Source organism: Brassica napus, chromosome C3 (assembly GCF_020379485.1).
Source record: "Brassica napus cultivar Da-Ae chromosome C3, Da-Ae, whole genome shotgun sequence".
Classification (NCBI taxonomy): Eukaryota; Viridiplantae; Streptophyta; class Magnoliopsida; order Brassicales; family Brassicaceae; genus Brassica; species Brassica napus.
Window position 1 is genome coordinate 62,598,068 of NC_063446.1, and position 23,668 is coordinate 62,621,735.

General features: G+C 34.4%; 1 protein-coding gene and 1 pseudogene across 2 annotated transcripts; both read left to right on the top strand.

Annotated features, from left to right (window-relative positions):
• Positions 1-14,966: 14,966 nt before the first annotated feature.
• LOC125583225 lies at positions 14,967-17,113 on the top strand (annotated as a pseudogene).
• Positions 17,114-17,678: 565 nt separating this feature from the next.
• LOC125575032 (phospholipase D delta-like) lies at positions 17,679-23,041 on the top strand. 2 transcript variants are annotated; one of them, XM_048751293.1, is made up of 9 exons: positions 17,681-19,680; positions 20,095-20,238; positions 20,395-20,589; positions 20,968-21,336; positions 21,443-21,590; positions 21,708-21,856; positions 21,937-22,080; positions 22,228-22,428; positions 22,610-23,041. In XM_048751293.1, exons 1-9 carry the CDS (start codon positions 18,763-18,765, stop codon positions 22,904-22,906), a joined length of 2,565 nt encoding a protein of 854 aa, XP_048607250.1. In that variant the 5' UTR covers positions 17,681-18,762; the 3' UTR covers positions 22,907-23,041. The 2 variants fall into 2 exon arrangements, with proteins under 2 accessions (XP_048607251.1, XP_048607250.1); XM_048751294.1 differs by lacking the exons at positions 22,228-22,428; positions 22,610-23,041 and having other exon boundaries at positions 17,679-19,680; positions 20,095-20,211; positions 21,937-22,095.
• Positions 23,042-23,668: the final 627 nt, after the last annotated feature.

Sequence of the window (23,668 nt, forward strand, 5' to 3'; positions counted from 1 at the left end):
GCTTTAAAAAATGATGAAATCTTCAAAAAACGCTAAAACCCCGAGTTAACCTGTTGAACCAATGAGTGATTGATATGTAATCTAATTTTATTTTAATTGTTATTGTTTAAAATTTAAAGTTAATTTCAATGTTTCATTAGATATTAAATACTTATTAATTTCAATCTTGTTGTATTTCTATTATATGTCATAATCTGCATAAACTGGAAAATCTTATAATTTGTTTCTACAATTATAGGATGTATTCCTTACAAAATATTTGAGAAATTGTGGAAATTTTTCCCCTTATAAGTTTGGTATATATATGGGAATTATGATGATGATGGTTTGAATGTCTCTATATAATTGTCAACAACTTTTGATTGTAGTGTTCTGCAGTTAACATATTTCAAGATCAAAAACATTCAACGAAACATAGATATATGTCGACGTCTCACATAGTTTTGTTATGAATCTAATAAAATAATTGCAAGATGACATAATTTTGCAAACATCATTTGTTGCTATAAGGTATAAACTTTGGTTGACTAAAATGTACAGTATAACCTATTTAAATTAATTCTCTATAAACTAATATACACAAAAAATCTCTAAAAATAATATAATTTTATAGTCTTAAATTGAGTTTTTGTTTTAATTAGTATATCGATAAATTAATAATCTCTATAAATTAATAAAAATTTATAGTTTTAGTGTAGTCTCAACATTATTAATTTACAGAGGTTTCACTGTAATAGAATAATGATATTCTTTCACTACCCATATTGACTACAAATTACGAATACAAAAGTGTGGTCTTAATTTTACGCCGACTGTACATCTATATCACGACGAAAACAAATTTGAACTAAACGTAAACCTAGAACGACAAATTTTCATCGTAAATTTGTCGTAGACTTACGACAAACAATTTGTACATGTCGTCGAAAAGTTGTTGTTACATTACGACAAAATTACATCAACACCTTTGCATTTAATTAACGACTAAATTACGAATAATATAGAAGATTGTTGAAATTGTGATAAATATCTATATGTATGGTTGGTAAAAATAGTGGTAATATAATTGTAAAGCAGTAGTAAATTTTATGATATCGTAAATTCGTTGCAACATTCTCACCTATCAAATTTGAAAATTTTCTAAATATGTTCTCCTTTCTGATTCTAAAGATGCACAAAAAAAGACAAAAAATAAGAGTTAAAAAATGTCTCATGGTGGCAATATCAATGAGTTCCGGAGTTGGGTGTACGCACATAACGATTCTGCGGAGTAGTTGTCTTGACAACAAATTTTCCAACGGAGTAAAGGAGCAATCTCCTCTGATTTCGTCGCTTCCAGAAGACATCATCGTCGATATCGTAGCTCGTGTGCCAAGAAGCCATTACCCAACTCTCTCCCTCGTCTCCTAAAGACTTTCAGGAAACTCATTGCTTTCCCTTAGCTCTACAAGAGGCAATCTCAGCTGGGAATCACCCATCACCGTGTCTACGCTCTCCTCAGTGACCCCTACACTGGTAACTCCCGTTTCTACATCATCCACTGCAACCGCTTGGTCATCGTCGGATAGCTTCCTCCCATGTCTCCCCGTGGAAGCTTTGTTCCCGTTGGTTTGAAGACATACGTGTTCAAAAACCCGGACGCGCTCAGCGTCGACTGCGCCTCTCACACGGTGCAGCCCATCTCCGACATGCCTCAACGCATGCTTAGAAAAGTAGCTAATGCCGTCGACGGGAAGGTGTACCTGATTCCTTTTGTAGTTAGTGTGTTAATGTTAATATTCCTATAATGTCGGGATTTAGGCATAAGTATACTTTCCTTTTCCTAGCTCGCATAGGCGATACACTTTGTATAAATACCAAGGTCGGATTGATGAATAAGATAAAACATTACATTATAGGGGGTGATTGGTGGGATGTATGAAGTGACTTTAGCTTTAATTTTCATCTACAACCTTAAATACTACCAGTTATGCTTTATCTTAGTTTTTAAAGGTACAACCAAAAAACTAAAGTTACAGTAAAAACATACAAAAAATGGTTGTAAAAATTTTATTTTCTAAAGCCTCATCTTTTTAGCTGTAAGAAATTTTAAAGCTACATCCCTTAAAGCTAAATCGAAAATTTCTATAGACTAAATTCTAAAGTAAATTTTCTACAGTAACAGCCCAACCAATCAGCCCCATATTTTATGGTATCAGAGCCAAAAGATCTCTAAACCCTAATTTTTTTTCTAGATCACGCTTACTGCTGTTGATCATCCTCTTCAAAATTCATCACTTCTACTCCGTCCATCATAAACGATTTCTGACGTGTTTTCTACTTCTTCTAACCCGACAACACAAGCTGCATCTATCCTACCATCACCATACTATCTCAGCCCATCCGACAACCCTGGAGCACTTATTAAGTCGGTTCTACTTACTAATGAAAACTACTCTGAATGGTCTACAGAGCTCCGAAATTCCCTGCAATCAAAGCAGAAAACGGGATTCATCGGTGGCACCATCACAAAACCAGAAGCCGAACCTGATCTATCACGGTGGCTTGCCATTAATTCTATGGTTGTCGGATGTATACGTACGTCGATCGGCTCTAAAGTTAGATCAACAGTAACACATGTTCCTGAAGCATATAAGCTTTGGGAGACACTAGGCTTCCGCTTCTCCGTTAAAAACAGAACTCGTCTACATCAACTCCAAGATGAGATCACTAATTGCAAACAAGATGGGCAGTCGGTTCTTGACTACTATAGAAGACTCACCAAGGTATGGGAAGAGTTACAGAACATGAAAAGTTCTCAGCCGTGTACTTGTGCTGCTGCCGCAGACATCGAAAAGGAGAGAGAAGATGCTCGAGTCCATAAGTTCTTATTTGGACTTGACGAGGCACGATTTGCTTCCATACGATCGCGCATCACTGATGAAGAGCCGCTGCCAGATCTCAATATTGTCTACTCTCGTATCATTCGCGAAGAACAGAACATAGCTTCTACACGTGCCAAAGAGCAACGAACCGAAGCATTAGGATTCTCGGTCAAAACTGATCATCCGAAGGAGTCTACTGCAACTACAGTTGAGGTTCAACCATCACGATCCAGAGATCCAGCAAGATCGTGTACACATTGTGGATGAAAACGGAATGACTATTCTGAATGCTTTCTAGTTCACCGTTATCCAGAGTGGTTCAATGAACAACAACGTCAAAACAATTCATCAGGTTATCGGGGGGGTCGTGGCGGCCGATCCAGCAATAACCGAGGCCGTGGACGTGGATGAGGGAATGCAACGCAGAGAATTATAACGACCCGGTTCACTAGACACATTGGCTTGGTTTATAATTAATTACTAGATCTTAACCCGCCCGACTGGGTGGGTCTATATTTTTATGATATATATATAAACATTTGCAGATCTTAAATAAGTTGAACGGATTTGTATTATTAAAGTTTACTGTTTAAACTTTGTATTTCGTCACTGTATTGTGTAATCTTGAAATGTTGAGAACAAACAATATTTTATTTAGATTTTAACAAATTTACAGCTTTATGAAAAATACATATTCTATTTTATGTATATTCATTTGTTTATGGAAAATTAAACGAAGCCAAATATATCAATTCAATATGGTTAAAAAATCATGTGTATTATATATTTCGTAACTGGATGTGTAAGATCTGTCAAATTGTTATACAGTATTTAAAATCTATATTATTATAATCTATCTTAATACAATTATAGGGGAAACTTATTTATAATTAATGAAAAAAATGTTGAAAAGGCAATATATATTACATCAGAAACTGTTTGTTCTTAATATATGATAAATACTTTTAAAATATGTAAGAATAAGGTTTTTAAAATAATTTTTTTCACATAAATAAATAATAATAATAGAAAAACAAAGATAAAATAATAAATGTAATTTGGAGAGGTAGTTATTCGATATTAACCTCCAGCACTCGTAACTGTAAAGTTCTCAATAAACCGCCATTCACCAATAGGAAGGTTGCGCTGTAGACGATACATCTGATTTTTTTTGGCAGAAGCATGAAGTTTCTCACCCTAAACACAATATATAAGCTGATATTAATATTTTTTGCTAGTATAAACAACAAAATCGATAGAGTATTACATATAAGAGACAATATATATATATATATATATATATATATATATATATATAAAATCAAACTTACTTGTTCATCCATGAGAACGCATTCGAGAGATTCACCAGAGTTGTTGTTTATCTTACATGAGTGAAGACACTTCACATGTACTCGCCAAGTGTCTTTGAAGGGTTTGACTTGGTTAAGAAAAACCAAACTCTGCTTGTTCGACAAAACAAAACTACTTTACTTGTTAGACATTTTAGTTTTTTTTTTCTTTGCTACGGTGAGTATGAAGAATATGAGGGGAAGGTTTATATATATAGTGGGTTATACGTAATCTAAAGATTTTTTAAAAAAATTTAATAGCACGATTTTTGTGGAGTCAATCAATCAAGATATATATTAGTTGCCTAAGTAACTAAATTTGTTAGCACAAAAAGAGAATATTCGGTTGTTATACTTAAAAGTGGTTTTGATAATTTATTATTTGAAAATTGGATAAAGAAGTTATGAAATGAGGGAATCAAGTAATTAGGATTCTCGTTCAGATATGTTAGTTTGAAAGATCGATATATGTGGAGTTAATGTGTTGGAATTATGTTCTTGTTAAGTTTAGATTTTGTGTATATTTGTTTTTGAAATATATGCCTTATTTTTAACTTGGAAGTTACGTTCTGTTAAAATCTAGCCGTTTTTATTAATCCTATTTTAAGTTAAAATCTAAAGTATTAAATATATGCCTTATTTTGTTTTGTTCACGTTTTTAAAAAGCATGTCGAATTTTTAAATTAAAATCTAAAGTATTAACTATATCTATGCATCCAAACAAAACAGTTTTTATTAATCCTACTATTCATATACCCAAACAACTCTGAAATGTACTTCACTTTTAATAATATAGAAATTAAAAGTGGGCTAACTGTTGAGGTAAAGAAACTTACAGGCTAGGGGGCTAACTGTTGAGGTAAAGAAAATAGTAATCTAGAAATTAACGTCTAAGATTGTTACTTTTGGAAAACTTTCCCGAGAAAATTTCAGAAAGTGCCAAAGTAGAGATCTTCGAAGTATCAAAAAGGCTTCGTCCTCATCCAACTCGCTGAATGGTGAGTGGGACGAACTGCGTCCAGCTCCCATATGGCAAGCATGACGATTCGAGCCCAGCTTGCCATAGTGCGAGTAGGATGAACTGCGCCCAGTTCGCCATATGGCGAATGAGACGATCCGAGCCCAGCTCGTCATATGGCGAGTGGGACTTTTGGCGAGCGAGATGATACAAGCCCAGCTTGCGATATGTAAAGCGGGGCGATACGAGCTAAGCTCGCCATATGACGAGCAGGACGTTACGAACACAGCTCGCGATATGGCGAGCGGGTTGACGCATACTCAGCTCACTATACGGCAAGCGGAATTACACAAACCCATCTCGCCATATGGTGAGCGGGTTGACAAATACCCAGCTCGCCTCATGGCGAGCGGGTCGACGCATACCCAGCTCGCCATATGGCGAGTTTGAAACCTGCACTCTCCAACTTGATAGAAGGTATTGAGATATGTACATATCTAAATTAGTTATGATTGGATATGATCATATATTCTGTGTATCTATATTATAGGATAGAAACATTGTTGGACCTAAGAATCAATATAGAAAACATTTTTCATATCTTTGTTTTCTGACAAAACATTGCCTATTTTTACTAGTTCTCTAAACTTTCCAAAACAATGTGACTTACCCACAAAAATGTAAATTCGGAATCAACAATACATGTATAAATATATATGTATAATTGATTGGTAGGCTAAACAAAAAAAAGAAAAGAAAACTTATAAAGACTGAAAAGTTTGGTGAACGAAAAAAAGAAAAAAAATGGATACAGGTTCCATCCTAGCCATTACCATCATCATTGTGGGACTCATCATCCTCTCAGCTCTTGTAGCTTGCTTATTTTGCTCCCGACAACTTATCGAACGATTTGCGAGTAATGAATAACTATTATTTTGTTACAAATTAATTATGTGTTTTTTGTTAGTTTTCAATCAAGTTTTGTTTCGCATAATGATATTGTAATTCTATTATATTTGCGTAATTGAATTATGGTTTTATTATGTTGTAATGTTACATACCACTAGTACCTTTATCATCAAACTTATAAGAAATCTTAAAATCAGTTTGAACTTTTTCATTAATGTGTACATTTTAGTAATTCAATAAGATCATGAGTACAAAGAGGAAACACAACTGATCAACCAGTAGCAGTAGGCAGTTCATATTTTACCCTCTAAACCGAATCTACAGGCAGCATTGTGGACTTTTCAAGTTGAGGTAAAAGCACCCAGGCACAAAGAAGCAAGCAATATTGAAAATTACGAGGAACAATAAAACAGTTTTTTACCAAGCAGTAATTAAGATCTAAACAGAGCCGTCAAAGACATGTTACAATAGAATAAGCTTTGCATTTTACCATCTGAATTACCATTGAGATTTCTCTGCTGAGTATACATGCTAGCGTCAACCATGACACCAGTTTTGTGAAAGGAATGTGACCTGTTAAAGGTAACAATCAAAAGAAGAGGCTAAGGAGGATGATACATACACAATTCTAAAATGTATATATGATCAATTTGGCATGTCTTCTCTCATGGCATAAATTTTGCATTAGGGAGGACAAACTTAAGCAATGGCAAAACTGACAAGATAATTACAGTCAATAAAGTAACTTCTTTCCCAGTAAACTCCAGCAACTGACTGACAGAAGGTTGGTTGTGGCTCGACCAGCCGGTTTTATAAAAAATAGAGATATTATGCAGTAGTGCCTCATGAGCTAGATCCATGAGAGAGATCTTCTTTATGCTCTATTTCACATGAGTTGATTCTCACTACTTTATATTATATGTTATCAATGTGTTCAATCTGGATTCAGGGATCTACTTATGCCAATAGAAGTTTGCTCTTGACGATATCACTGAAGCCTGCATTGTTTCCGATGGATCAGAATCACCAGCTTGTGTTGGTTGAAGGTGCGACAATTTCAGAACCGACTAGATATCAACATTTAGTTGGAAGATTTATTTACTTGAGAGTAACGAGGTCTGAGTTGCCGTAAGCAATTCATACTCTTTCCCAATTTATGCAAGCTCCGAAACATGAGCATTGGGATGCAACCATTTGTGTGGTACGATATCTGATATGGAACCCAAGACAGAGAATATTACTTAAGGCAATGCATACTTTGACTTTGAGTGCTTGGTGTGATGCAGATCGAGGAGCATTTTCCATCACAGAAAGATCTTTTAACGGCATGGTTTATTCAGTTAGTTGGGTCACTGGTTTCTTAGAAAACATTCAACACAAGACATAGACTTTCGCTCGTAAACGGAAGCAGAATACAAAGCAACGTCGGATACAATTAAAGAGATGGTTTGGTTGAAGAGTCTACTGACTACATTTGGCATCTGCTTTGACAAACACAAACCAATTAAGATTCATTGTGATAACACTTCAGCTATTCATATGAGCAGCTAATCCCATTTTCCATAAAAGGACAAAGCATGTTGGAATTAAGTAACATTTCATAGGAGATTAGGTGTTTTCATGCACCACTTTTAAAATTTAAATCAACATTAAATGTAAATGTTCATGACACAATTAACTTCAAGTCATGTCAGTATTGTTAGTATTCTATGTCATATTTTTTTTCTTTCAAAATCAATGTGATGATGACACATGACAAATCACTTCTCAAATAATGTCTAAGGGATGAGATCGTGAGAGGTTTTGTTACAACAAAACATGTTCGACAATGATGCAACAAGCAAATATTTTTGACGAAGGCACTTGGTAAGAAGGAATTTTCAGTATTTCTTATCAAGTTAGAGTTCGAAACCTACACTCTCCAACTTGATAGAAGGTATTGAGATATGTACATATCTACATTAGTTATGATTGAATATGATCGTATATTCTGTGTATCTATATTTTAGGATAGAAGCCTTTGTTAAAATAGAAGGATCTGGGACCTAAGAATCAACACAGAAAAAATTTCCATGTACTTTGTTTTCTAACAAAACATTTCCAATTTTTACTAGTTCTTAATAAGAAATCTAAACTTTCCAAAATTCTGTGACTTACCCACAAAAATGTAAATTCAGAATCAACAATACATGTATATATATATAATTGATTGGTAGGCAAAACAAAAAAGAAGAAGAAAACTTATAAAGACTGAAAATTTTGGTGAACGAAAAAAAGAAAAGAAAATGGATCCAAGTTCAATCCCAGTCCTAGCCATTGCCATGATCGTTGGGCCACTCATCATGCTCGCGGTTATTTCAGCTTGCTGGTATTGTGGCCGACGACTTGAAATCGAGAACTGAATAACTATTATTTTGTTACAAATTAATTATGTATTTTTTGTTAGTTTTCAATCAAGTTTTGTTTCATTTAATGATATTGTAATTCTATTATATTTACATAATTGAATTATGGTTCTATTATGTTGCAGTGTTAAATACCACTAGTACCTTTATCATCAACCTTATAAAAAATCGGAAAATCAGTTTTAGCTTTTCATTAATGTGTACATTTTTTTAGGAAATTATTAAGTGGGATTTTGAAACGTATAATTACAGCTTGCACTTTTAACTACAAACTCGAATAGGACTAGCGTCTGGAAATCATAGATTTATTTTCGAAATTAAATAAAATATTTTTAATGAATTTCTATATAACATAGTGTATAGATTTGGGCATATTTATTCGGAACCGCGAACCGAACTTTACCAAAATGAAGAAAAAAGTAACCGAGCAGATCATATCTCTCCAGAACCAAACAAATTGAAATGATGTGAGAACCAAATGGGTACCTTAATTTTTAAATTTGTTTACTTACAAATATTTGTTATATTTAATTTATACATATTATATTCTGAAGAACAATGTGTTTTCAGTATTCCAATGTAGTAAGGATATGAACTGTCGATTTTAAATTAGAAATGATTTTTTTCTAATCATATATTTGTACAATAGTTGTAACCATCAATTTGCACTACCTTTTATCCCTATACAATTTAGAAGCTATTGCTATTTTGATCCGTTCTTTCAAAGCATAAATATATTTTTGTTGACCATTTGATAAAATTTGCATGAATTTACAATTTTTATTAGAAAATAAATTATTTAAAATTATTCTATTATGATGTAGTTTCAAGCAGTATTTCCATATTTGATCCAGATCTGTGGTCGAACTGGTAGACTCGGCGCCCTGTATATAATGTAGTTTGGATTTAATGATTTTTTTAAATTAAAAATCATATAGATCCAGGTAATAACCCACAGTTACTAAAAATTGATCCACACTTTCAAAATGCGGGATATTTAATAATGAACAATTCCATTAACAATGCTTTTGTAACTTTGTAAAATTTTTGTCCATTTAAAACATTTTGCATTTAAATCAGCGTTTTAAACCCAAAATGGACCCGCGGTTGATATGTAAACTCGGTGATGCAATATATAATCTGGTTTGGATTTTAAGAGATATCCATTATTTTTTAAAAAATGATGAAATCTTCGAAGACCGCTTTAAAAACTGATGAAATCTTCAAAAAACGCTAAAACCCCGGGTTAACCTGTTGAACCAATGGGTGATTGATATGTAATCTAATTTTATTTTAATTGTTATTGTTTAAAATTTAAAGTTAATTTCAATGTTTCATTAGATATTAAATACTTATTAATTTCAATCTTGTTGTATTTCTATTATATGTCATAATCTGCATAAACTGGAAAATCTTATAATTTGTTTCTACAATTATAGGATGTATTCCTTACAAAATATTTGAGAAATTGTGGAAAATTTTCCCCTTATAAGTTTGGTATATATATGGGAATTATGATGATGATGGTTTGAATGTCTCTAAATAATTGTCAACAACTTTTGATTGTAGTGTTCTGCAGTTAACATATTTCAAGATCAAAAACATTCAACGAAACATAGATATATGTCGACGTCTCACATAGTTTTGTTATGAATCTAATAAAATAATTGCAAGATGACATAATTTTGCAAACATCATTTGTTGCTATAAGGTATAAACTTTGGTTGACTAAAATGTACAGTATAACCTATTTAAATTAATTCTCTATAAACTAATATACACAAAAAATCTCTAAAAATAATATAATTTTATAGTCTTAAATTGAGTTTTTGTTTTAATTAGTATATCGATAAATTAATAATCTCTATAAATTAATAAAAATTTATAGTTTTAGTGTAGTCTCAACATTATTAATTTACAGAGGTTTCACTGTAATAGAATAATGATATTCTTTCACTACCCATATTGACTACAAATTACGAATACAAAAGTGTGGTCTTAATTTTACGCCGACTGTACATCTATATCACGACGAAAACAAATTTGAACTAAACGTAAACCTAGAACGACAAATTTTCATCGTAAATTTGTCGTAGACTTACGACAAACAATTTGTACATGTCGTCGAAAAGTTGTTGTTACATTACGACAAAATTACATCAACACCTTTGCATTTAATTAACGACTAAATTACGAATAATATAGAAGATTGTTGAAATTGTGATAAATATCTATATGTATGGTTGGTAAAAATAGTGGTAATATAATTGTAAAGCAGTAGTAAATTTTATGATATCGTAAATTCGTTGCAACATTCTCACCTATCAAATTTGAAAATTTTCTAAATATGTTCTCCTTTCTGATTCTAAAGATGCACAAAAAAGACAAAAAATAAGAGTTAAAAAATGTCTCATGGTGGCAATATCAATGAGTTCCGGAGTTGGGTGTACGCACATAACGATTCTGCGGAGTAGTTGTCTTGACAACAAATTTTCCAACGGAGTAAAGGAGCAATCTCGTCTGATTTCGTCGCTTCCAGAAGACATCATCGTCGATATCGTAGCTCGTGTGCCAAGAAGCCATTACCCAACTCTCTCCCTCGTCTCCTAAAGACTTTCAGGAAACTCATTGCTTTCCCTTAGCTCTACAAGAGGCAATCTCAGCTGGGAATCACCCATCACCGTGTCTACGCTCTCCTCAGTGACCCCTACACTGGTAACTCCCGTTTCTACATCATCCACTGCAACCGCTTGGTCATCGTCGGATCGCTTCCTCCCATGTCTCCCCGTGGAAGCTTTGTTCCCGTTGGTTTGAAGACATACGTGTTCAAAAACCCGGACGCGCTCAGTGTCGACTGCGCCTCTCACACGGTGCAGCCCATCTCCGACATGCCTCAACGCATGCTTAGAAAAGTAGCTAATGCCGTCGACGGGAAGGTGTACCTGATTCCTTTTGTAGTTAGTGTGTTAATGTTAATATTCCTATAATGTCGGGATTTAGGCATAAGTATACTTTCCTTTTCCTAGCTCGCATAGGCGATACACTTTGTATAAATACCAAGGTCGGATTGATGAATAAGATAAAACATTACATTATAGGGGGTGATTGGTGGGATGTATGAAGTGACTTTAGCTTTAATTTTCATCTACAACCTTAAATACTACCAGTTATGCTTTATCTTAGTTTTTAAAGGTACAACCAAAAAACTAAAGTTACAGTAAAAACATACAAAAAATGGTTGTAAAAATCTTATTTTCTAAAGCCTCATCTTTTTAGCTGTAAGAAATTTTAAAGCTACATCCCTTAAAGCTAAATCGAAAAATTCTATAGACTAAATTCTAAAGTAAATTTTCTACAGTAACAGCCCAACCAATCAGCCCCATATTTTATGGTATCAGAGCCAAAAGATCTCTAAACCCTAATTTTTTTTCTAGATCACGCTTACTGCTGTTGATCATCCTCTTCAAAATTCATCACTTCTACTCCGTCCATCATAAACGATTTCTGACGTGTTTTCTACTTCTTCTAACCCGACAACACAAGCTGCATCTATCCTACCATCACCATACTATCTCAGCCCATCCGACAACCCTGGAGCACTTATTAAGTCGGTTCTACTTACTAATGAAAACTACTCTGAATGGTCTACAGAGCTCCGAAATTCCCTGCAATCAAAGCAGAAAACAGGATTCATCGGTGGCACCATCACAAAACCAGAAGCCGAACCTGATCTATCACGGTGGCTCGCCATTAATTCTATGGTTGTCGGATGTATACGTACGTCGATCGGCTCTAAAGTTAGATCAACAGTAACACATGTTCCTGAAGCATATAAGCTTTGGGAGACACTAGGCTTCCGCTTCTCCGTTAAAAACAGAACTCGTCTACATCAACTCCAAGATGAGATCACTAATTGCAAACAAGATGGGCAGTCGGTTCTTGACTACTATAGAAGACTCACCAAGGTATGGGAAGAGTTACAGAACATGAAAAGTTCTCGGCCGTGTACTTGTGCTGCTGCCGCAGACATCGAAAAGGAGAGAGAAGATGCTCGAGTCCATAAGTTCTTATTTGGACTTGACGACGCACGATTTGCTTCCATACGATCGCGCATCACTGATGAAGAGCCGCTGCCAGATCTCAATATTGTCTACTCTCGTATCATTCGCGAAGAACAGAACGTAGCTTCTACACGTGCCAAAGAGCAACGAACCGAAGCATTAGGATTCTCGGTCAAAACTGATCATCCGAAGGAGTCTACTGCAACTACAGTTGAGGTTCAACCATCACGATCCAGAGATCCAGCACCAATGTGTACACATTGTGGACGAAAAGGGAATGACTATTCTGAATGCTTTCTAGTTCACCGTTATCCAGAGTGGTTCAATGAACAACAACGTCAAAACAATTCATCAGGTTATCGGGGTGGTCGTGGCGGCCGATCCAGCAATAACCGAGGTCGTGGACGTGGATGAGGGAATATATTTTTATGATATATATATAAACATTTGCAGATCTTAATTTAGTTGAACGAATTTGTATTATTAAAGTTTACTGTTTAAACTTTGTATTTCGTCACTGTATTGTGTAATCTTGAAATGTTGAGAACAAACAATATTTTATTTAGATTTTAACAAATTTACAGCTTTATGAAAAATACATATTCTATTTTATGTATATTCATTTGTTTATGGAAAATTAAACGAAGCCAAATATATCAATTCAATATGGTTAAAAAATCATGTGTATTATATATTTCGTAACTGGATGTGTAAGATCGGTCAAATTGTTATACAGTATTTAAAATCTATATTATTATAATCTATCTTAATACAATTATAGGGGAACCTTATTTATAATTAATGAAAAAAATGTTGAAAAGGCAATATATATTACATCAGAAACTGTTTGTTCTTAATATATGATAAATACTTTTAAAATATGTAAGAATAAGGTTTTTAAAATAATTTTTTTCACATAAATAAATAATAATAATAGAAAAACAAAGATAAAATAATAATGTAATTTGGAGAGGTAGTTATTCGATATTAACCTCCAGCACTCGTAACTGTAAAGTTCTCAATAAACCGCCATTCACCAATTGGAAGGTTGCGCTGTAGACAATACATCTGATTTCTTTTGGCAGAAGCATGAAGTTTCTCACCCTAAACACAATATAAAAGCTGATATTAATATTTTTTGCTAGTATAAACAACAAAATCGATAGAGTATTACATATAAGGGACAATATATATATATATATATATATATATATATATATATATATATATATATATATAAAATCAAACTTACTTGTTCATCCATGAGAACGCATTCGAGAGATTCACCAGAGTTGTTGTTTACCTTACATGAGTGAAGACACTTCACATGTACTCGCCAAGTGTCTTTGAAGGGTTTGACTTGGTTAAGAAAAACCAAACTTTGCTTGTTCGAAAAATCCAAACTACTTTACTTGTTAGACATTTTAGTTTTTTTTTCTTTGCTACGGTGAGTATGAAGAATATGAGGGGAAGGTTTATATATATAGTGGGTTATACGTAATCTAAAGAATTTTTTTAAAAATTTAATAGCACGATTTTTGTGGAGTCAATCAAGCAAGATATATATTAGTTGCCTAAGTAACTAAATTTGTTAGCACAAAAAGAGAATATTCGGTTGTTATACTTAAAAGTGGTTTTGATAATTTATTATTTGAAAATTGGATAAAGAAGGTGTGAAATGAGGGAATCAAGTAATTAGGATTCTCGTTCAGATATGTTAGTTTGTAAGATCGATATATGTGGAGTTAATGTGTTGGAATTATGTTTTTGTTAAGTTTAGATTTTGTGTATATTTGTTTTTGAAATATATGCCTTATTTTTATCTTGGAAGTTACGTTCTGTTAAAATCTAGCCGTTTTTATTAATCCTATTTTAAGTTAAAATCTAAAGTATTAAATATATGCCTTATTTTGTTTTGTTCACATTTTTAAAAAGCATGTTGAATTTTTAAATTAACATCTAAAGTATTAACTATATCTATGCATCCAAACAAAACAGTTTTTATTAATCCTACTATTCATATACCCAAACAACTATGAAATGTACTTCACTTTTAATAATATAGATGTTTCAAGAACCAAAGCTGGTTTAGTTTAATTATTATCACTAAACCACCACTCATCCACCTTTCCTTAAACCTAATCGTGTTACATATACGTATATGTATCCTCTTCATCATTTGGCCGTCAACATCACAACACAGTGAACGAGAGATGAGCCATGATCCTCTCCTTCATTATTGATTTCTCTCCTCCATACTGTGTTGGTTTGGAGATTTATTTTCACCACCAACACTCGTCGTTCTTTACGGAACCAGAACCATTGCCGTCATACCGCATCACCACTCCAACGACACCATCCATGCCGCTGTCGTTAGCCGGAGCCACAGCCGTAACTGTCAACCACCGTTATGTGCCACCATGGGCCGCGGGTCATCGGAGGGGCACGTCCTTGTCACCGGAGTCATTAAGTCTCCATCGGTTTTCGGGTGTAGTCATCTCGTACGTACCAGTTCCTTAATATAAATTAAAAACGTGACCGAGCCGAAAGGGAGAGAAGGCACATGGAACTGGATCCATCGTCTCACCACCACCTGGCACCAACCACCATCATCACTTGTTATCTAAAAGCCGTGTAGCTAAGTGTTCTTCCTTCCTACTTGAGCTACAAGCAACCTTCATGGCATATAATTAACGTTAATCGTGACGTGACATGCCATGCGCAGGAAGAAACATGGAACTTTAGGTGTGAATTATATCAATAATTCATGCTAATATAATGCCTAGACCGAGAGACATATTAGTTTTGGGTATTTCCTGATCCATTTCCAATATTGGCTAAGGTGAGGTTCTTTTCCCGAACTTCTCTTATGCGGCTTAGGACCTCGAATAAGTATAATTTATTTCTAATGTGTTCAGTCTGTGTGAAATAGAGTCTGTCATTGCTTGTTTTGTTTTTAGGTTGTTTGCAATCTCGTCTGATTCCGTCGCTTCCAGGCGACGTAACCGTTGATATCCTAGCTCGCGTACCAAGTAGCCATTACCCAACTCTCTCCCTCGTCTCCAAGACTTTCAGGAAACTCATTGCTTCCCCTAAGCTCTACAAGAGGCGGTCTCAGCTGGGAATCACCCAGCACCGTGTCTACGCTCTCCTCTGAAACCGCCACACGGGTGACTCCCGTTTCCACATTCTCCACCGGAAACTCAACTGCAGAAACCGCTTGGTCATCGTCGGGTCGCTTCCTACCATGTCTCCCCACGCAAGCTTTGTCCCGGTGGGTTCCAAGACATACGTGTTCAACGATCTCGAAGCCCTCAGCGTCGACTGCGCCTCTCACACGCTGCAGCCAATCTCCGACATGCCTCAACGCATGCTTAGAAAAGTAGCTAACGTCGTTGACGGGAAGGTGTACCTGATCGGTGATTCCTTTTGTCGTTGCGCCCATGAAGATGGGTCGTCGTAGGAAGCGTGGAGGAAGACATTGATGGTTTTTGTTTACGAACCAGAGGAAAACAAGTGAGAGTTGACGAACGAAGTGTTGAACTCTAAGGAGCGGTGGGAGGGTGCGTGTGTGATTGATGATGTCCTCTACTATCACGATCGTTCTGGGGAGACGGCGTTTGATCCGAAGCAGAGCCGTTGGAGTGTTGTCAACGGTTTGGAGGAGTTTTTGGCTGTGGAGGTGACCGATCAATCGATGTGGTCCAGAGTGGTCAAGTGTGGCGAGAAGAAGTTGGCTCTCTTTTTTCCTAAAAAACGTGACGGCAATGAGGTCATTTGCTGTGCAGAGATTGCTTTGGAATGGCGCCAATCTGGAGGAGAGATTTGGGGTAAGGTGTTGTCCTGTGATGTTGTCCTTGACGATGGGCGGTATGTCATGGTGAAGTGTGTGTCTGTCACTGTTTGATGCACAGCATAAAAACTCTGTTTTAGATCTTTCGTAATTTAGTTAAATCCTAAATGTCATCTCGGGTGGTTGTAAGTTTGCTAACATCGTTAGTGTAAGACAATAACTGTGCTATGTTCTGTTAAATTTATTAATGTTTTTATCTTGAATCGTTTCCTTGTACATGAAGTTTGCATCGTCACTGGTTTAACTTAGTATGCGTAATTGGAAATGTAGTCGGGTTTTTTTTTTTGAATGTATGTTAAATTTTATACATAAAAAAAATGTTGTTACAACAAGAGTTGCCTTAGCTTTAGAATTTACTACAAATAACTTTGTAACTAGACATAGTTGGGTCCGATTGGTAATAGCTGTAGTTTTAAAATTTTTGCTGTAGAAAAAAATTTGTAGACTTTTTGCTGTGGTTTTAGATTTTATTACTGTAAAATTTTATGAAAATCACTTAAAAATTGCTTTAGATATTTGGCTATGCAGAACACTTGTAACAGTTGTAGGTTATTTCAAGAGCTGTGGTTTCAAAAAAAAAAATTAAAGCTTGATTGCTCTGAATTTGGTGCTGTAGAAATAAATAGGGTTGTGGACAGCACCTACAACAACTACCAATCACTCCCGATAACTTCTTAGCAGCTATTTATACTCTTGTTGCAAACCAAAATTGAAGAATTCCTTTCCTCCCCTTACCACTTTTAGTTCTCAGCAGACTTAGCTTATTTCTAACTTTTTTATCAATGTAGTCAGAAAAATAAGCACCCCATTTAGGGTTTATGGGTTAAAGATGCTCAAAGGTTTGGCTAATATTTGGTTCCCGTGTTCAACTATGATGCAAGCCTTTGATAGAAGAACTAACTTATTGTTGCTTCTATAAAAAAAAATACATAACAATGTAAACATTATTATAATATCATATTTTGATAAAGATTACAGCTAAACTTATAGAAATTATTAAAAGTTTCAAAAGAAAATTAAAAAACAATACTGAATTACATCACCCCACATAAACGTAATTCAACGTACGGCATATATGAAGAAAACAGCTCCGACCACCCTCGCTTGTTTTAGTTGAGTATTTTATTTTATTGTTTTCATAGAGTGTTACTCATATTTTAAAATAACAAAACCTCTTAATCTCTTTTTTTTTTCTTGAGCAAAATCTCTTAATCTCTTTTAAATTAACGAAATTTCTTTATTAAAATTTCACGCTCATGTAGTTGTGAATGCCTAGTTTATAATAATGTTAAACTGATAGTAACTCAAGTAAGTAATTTTAGAAACCCTTGAAAGAGAGACATTCAAAGTTTTAGGTAACATCTAAAATCTCTTGGAACCATTGATTTTAGAATTCCTACAAGCTCACAAACCGAGCCACATGTTATTTGGTGTAACCAGGATCAGCAGGGGATGCTAAGAAAAAGCAAGAAACCGTTTCAAAGTCATTTCCTGTGGATAACTTTGTTGTGATTTGTATATTGTTCTAAACTTACCCATAAAAGGAAACAATATGAACAAAATCGTCATAAACTTTGAGCTTTTTAGTATGGTTTTTGAGTTGTTGCTTTGTTGGATTTCATAAAGTAAAAACATGTTAAACGTTTTGTTGTGATACATATGTAAGGATTTTTATGTCACTGTTTCTTCGTGGAGTAGGTTTCGAATCGAGAATACTTGGTTCCGACAAAAGTTTTGATTGCCATGTGTTTCAACAACTGGATTTTCCAATGTGGATTTTAGAGAAAGAGTTCCGGAATAATGTCGAAGGAGTTTTATTCAATTCGTTTCTTGTTTAATTTGCCATTAAAGGATAATTACTGGAACTTATTAGATTCTTTAAATATAATTTTCTTCATGTTCTATATTTCGTGGTTAATATATAATACTGTAAAATTTTGAAATTTTTTCCTTTTTGTATTTATAAATTTCCATGTTTTCACATGAAACACATTAAATTTTTTTTTTTTTACCATAGATGTATTATTCTATTTTGTACTTTTTATTATTACTAATTCTAATAATTTAATAAACTAAATTATCCACACAAAGCAGACCCGACCCACTTTACATCATCATTCTCAAGCTCACCATTATTTTAGTTTTTTATCTATAAACGAATGTAAGAAAATTATTGTGAACTAATTAATTAAGCAAAGTGTTAATTAAGTCTTCCTTCTTCCTTCCCTCTCTCATTCACCAAAAACATTATAAAAATATCCATCTAATTTTTCAAAAAAAAAAATAATAAAAAAACTTTCAAATATATTTCGCTCCTCCACAACAACGACAAAGCCCTGTTCGTTAGGGTTTCGTTCCTAACCATGGCCGAGAACGTCTCAGAGGATGTGATCCTTTTACACGGCGACCTCGATTTGAAAATTGTTCAAGCGAGGAGGCTACCTAACAGGGATACCTTCTCCGAACGTATGCGCCGTTGCTTCAAGCCTTGTAACTCCTGTATTAAACCTACTACAGACGACTATGACGGCGAAGCGAGTTCCGATGACGACGACGAGAACATCCGTGGCCTCCCGAGGAATACCAGCGATCCTTACGTCACCGTGTCCGTCCCGCAAGCTACTCTTGCTCGGACGCACGTTTTGAAAAACGCTTCGGATCCTGTTTGGAACCGGCATTTTAAAGTTTCCGTGGCGCATCCCCTGTCTTATCTCAAGTTGAAAGTCAAGGACTACGATGTCTCCGGTGCACAAACAATTGGCACTGTCCGTATCCCGGTTCAGCAAATCGCTTCTGGCGAACGCATTTCGGGATGGTTTCCTGTCCTTGGCCGCTCAGGAAAGCCGCCAAAGAAGGAAACCGCTCTCCATATTGATTTGAAATTTACTCCGTTCGATAAAATCCAACCCAAGACGACGCTTGGTGTTATGGGGACTTACTTCCCTTTGAGGAAAGGAAGTCAGGTGAAGCTTTACCAAGACGCTCACGTGATGGACGGAATGTTACCGGAGATTCGGTTGGAGAACGGGGAAGTTTATCAACACGGGAAATGCTGGGAAGATATATGTCATGCTATTTGTGAGGCTCACCATATGATTTACATTGTTGGCTGGTCTGTCTTCCACAAGGTTCAGCTGGTTAGGGAACCTACAAGGGTTCTGCCTAGAGGTGGTGATTTGACGCTTGGAGAGCTGCTGAAATACAAATCGGAAGAAGGTGTTCGAGTTTTGCTACTTGTATGGGACGATAAGAGTTCTCGTGATAAGTTTGGGATAAGCACGGTGAGTAGTGTCTTGCAAGCAAAATCAATGTCAAAGTTTTAATTTTTTTTACTAGATAGAACTAAGTTTTGATAATAAATTTTTAAATAATTAATTTATCATTTATTATTATTAAAAATACTATATTCAAGTAGTTTTATGTTAATTAAGTATTTGGTATAAATTTTATGCTTTTCAATTATGAATATTTTTATTAATATATAAACAATATCAGAATATCTATATCTATAAATTTTTAGTTTTGATGTTTTCAGTCCCCATTCATTTCTATCCCATGTTTCCAACATAGGAGTTCAGTAAGTGTGCTGTTATCTTTCTTGCTGAGTACCAAATTTTAAAGAATTGGAGTTCTGGTGAGAATATTCATGTTTTGATAGGGTACTAAGATATTGCATGGCATGTCATCTATTGCAGCCAGGAGTTATGGGGACACATGATGAAGAGACTAGAAAGTTTTTCAATCATTCTTCTGTTAAATGTATATTGTCACCTCGTTATGCCAGCAATAAGCTTGGGTTGTTCAAACAACAGGCAAGTACTTCTCTTCATTGTTTATATGTTCATGATAGGTTGATGTTGATTTTTGAGTTCGGTTAATGAGAGATGCACCTTGACTCTATAATCAATGTTGGACGTTGGCCATAGTTTGTCATTGACTTAGTCAACGGTTTGTTTACACGTGTGTCTGTTTGGCATGGCTGGTATCTTAACCAGGTGGTTGGCACTCTCTTCACGCACCATCAGAAGTGTGTTCTTGTAGACACTCAAGCTGTTGGTAGTAATCGCAAAGTAACAGCTTTTATTGGAGGGATCGATCTTTGTGACGGCCGCTATGACACACCTGAGCACCGGATATTTCACGATCTTGACACTGTATTTAAGGATGATTTTCACAATCCTACATTTCCAGTGAGTATATGATTATTTAAACACGCTAAAATCTTAACTGAGAAATACCTTTAGATCATTAAATCAAATTTTTGTTCAAAAAATATCATTAAAAATCATCCAAATAAAATTAATTAATTAAAAGTTAAAATACATTTTCCAGTTTTTATTTTTTTTTATTTAGGCTTGGGTTTACTAATTAGAATTTAGAATTTGGTATTTAGCTGTTGAGGTTTTAGTATGTAAGGTAATATAGTGTATTTATTGATTAATAAAATGAAATTTTAGAGATTTTTCTCTTTGAATACTATCTATCAAAAACTAAAAACATGCTAATAATTAGATTTGCCCATCTTAATTCCTTAATCCTGATTGGTATTTCTTTTTCTACTTGCTCAGAGTGGTGCCATAGCTCCAAGACAACCTTGGCACGATATGCATTGTAGGCTAGATGGGCCTGCGGCATATGATGTTCTCATAAACTTTGAGCAACGGTGGAGAAAAGCGACACGATGGAAAGAGTTTAACTTAAATGGGAAAACTCTCTGGCAAGATGATTCTTTGTTACGGATAGGACGTATATCATGGATACTAAATCCAAAGTTCAAATATCGGATAGATGGTGTTTCACATGTTCCAGAGGACGATCCGATTGTTTATGTTTCTAATGAAGATAATCCTGAGAACTGGCATGTTCAGGTGTTCCGTTCTATCGACTCAGGATCCGTGAAAGGATTTCTAAAATTTGAAAATGATGCCGAGGCCCTGGTTAGTAGATCATCTTATTTGCTATTATTACAAATGTTACTTGACAAACACGTTTATTCAATCAAATATCTACTAAGATTTTGAAATTTTTATTGATTTACTGCAGCATCTAGAATATGACAAGCGTCTTGTAGTTGATAAAAGTATCCAGACTGCGTACATCCAGATAATCAGATCTGCTCAGCATTTCATATATATCGAGAATCAGTATTTTCTTGGTTCTTCTTATGCTTGGCTTGATTATAACGATGCAGGTACATCTTGATCTTTGAAGAAAGTCCTTAGACTAGGAACTAAAGTGCTAGGGTATAGTCTAAAAATTGTTCTCAATTGTATGTGCACCTGATCATTGGTTCTTCTTGAATGAACAGGAGCTGACAATCTTATTCCTATGGAGTTGGCACTAAAGATTACTAGTAAAATTAGAGCTAAAGAAAGATTTGCTGTCTATGTCGTCATACCAATGTGGCCTGAAGGCGACCCAAAGTCGGGACCTATGCAAGAAATTTTATATTGGCAGGTAAGACTTTTAGCTGACTGTAAGATTAGCATTGATATATGAACATATATATTTGCTAAGAAAAATATCTTCGTTTTTAGAGCCAAACTATGCAGATGATGTATGATGTTATAGCACGAGAACTTAAGTCGGTGCAGTCAAATGCGCATCCTCTAGATTACCTTAACTTTTACTGCCTTGGTAAACGAGAACAATTTCCAGATCATGATATGCCAGCAACCAATGTGAGTGCGGTATAGTATTTATAAAGACTAAGAACTGCTTCATGCACTCAAAATCTAGCATACAGATAGAGATCATATTCATATCACACACATATATTTGCTAGTCGTAGTCAGCATAACAAGTTTCTTTACGATGTGCATTTTCAGGTTACGGATTCTTATAAGTTCAAGCGTTTCATGATCTATGTGCATGCAAAGGGGATGGTAGTAGATGATGAATATGTACTTATGGGATCTGCGAATATCAACCAAAGATCTATGGCTGGCACGAAAGATACCGAGATAGCCATGGGTGCATATCAACCCCATCATACATGGGCTAACAAGGGAAAACACCCACGTGGGCAGGTTTGCCTTCCCTCCTCTCATCATCTATACCATTTTAGATGCTTAATAAGTTGGTGTTTCTGAAACTCAAATCTTCTTGGAAGAATAATTACGAAAAAAATTGCATTAAAATTTGAAAATGTGGCTGTCACTTACACTTTAAATATATTTTAAACTTCAAAGTTATTATCTCTATCAATAGGTGTATGGGTATAGGATGTCACTATGGGCAGAGCATTTAGGCAAAACTGGAGATGAGTTTGTGGAGCCCGGTGATCTAGAATGTGTCAAGAACGTTAACGAAATCGCTGAAAGGAACTGGAGAAAGTTCATAGATTCGGAGTTCTCAGAGCTGCAAGGTCACTTGATTAAGTATCCTCTGCACGTAGACATTGATGGTAATGTGATCTCTCTTCCAGGTTACGACAGTTTCCCAGATGTTGGTGGTAAGATCATTGGAGATCATTCTAAGGCTATCCCTGATACTCTAACCACGTAATGTTTATTATCTTCTCTATTAAAAGAGAAGTACCATTTTTATCTACTATTTAGAAGTCTACTAGGACCATTTCATTAATCACATAATATGATATAATAATTAATAGGAATATTAATAATAAATTAATTTTAACTATAGATTTGAATTTTATTTTCAGTTATAACAAAATCTGTTGAGAAAAATCTAACAAAATCCTACTAAATTTTTAAATAATTTTATTTAATATTTGTTTATTTAATTTCGTAATTAAATAATAGAATGCTTTGATTTAAATAAATTATCATCTACCACTAAAACGGGTTCAAATTTGTTAATCATGTCAGATTTGTTTTATACAAATGAAGTTATTAACATATGTTAAAAATTTATTTCTACAGCTATATATTTTCAAAAATCATATGTTGAAGAATATTTTTTATTTGATGATTTCAAATTATGAAAACTCGAAAATGTAATAAAAAAGGTAAAATGTATAAAACAAACCCCTATATTAATAAAATAATAAGAAACTTAAACAATAATCTTCTCTATTAAAAGAGAAGTACCATTTTTATCTACTATTTAGAAGTCTACTAGGACCATTTCATTAATCACATAATATGATATAATAATTAATAGGAATATTAATAATAAATTAATTTTAACTATAGATTTGAATTTTATTTTCAGTTATAACAAAATCTGTTGAGAAAAATCTAACAAAATCCTACTAAATTTTTAAATAATTTTATTTAATATTTGTTTAATTAATTTCGTAATTAA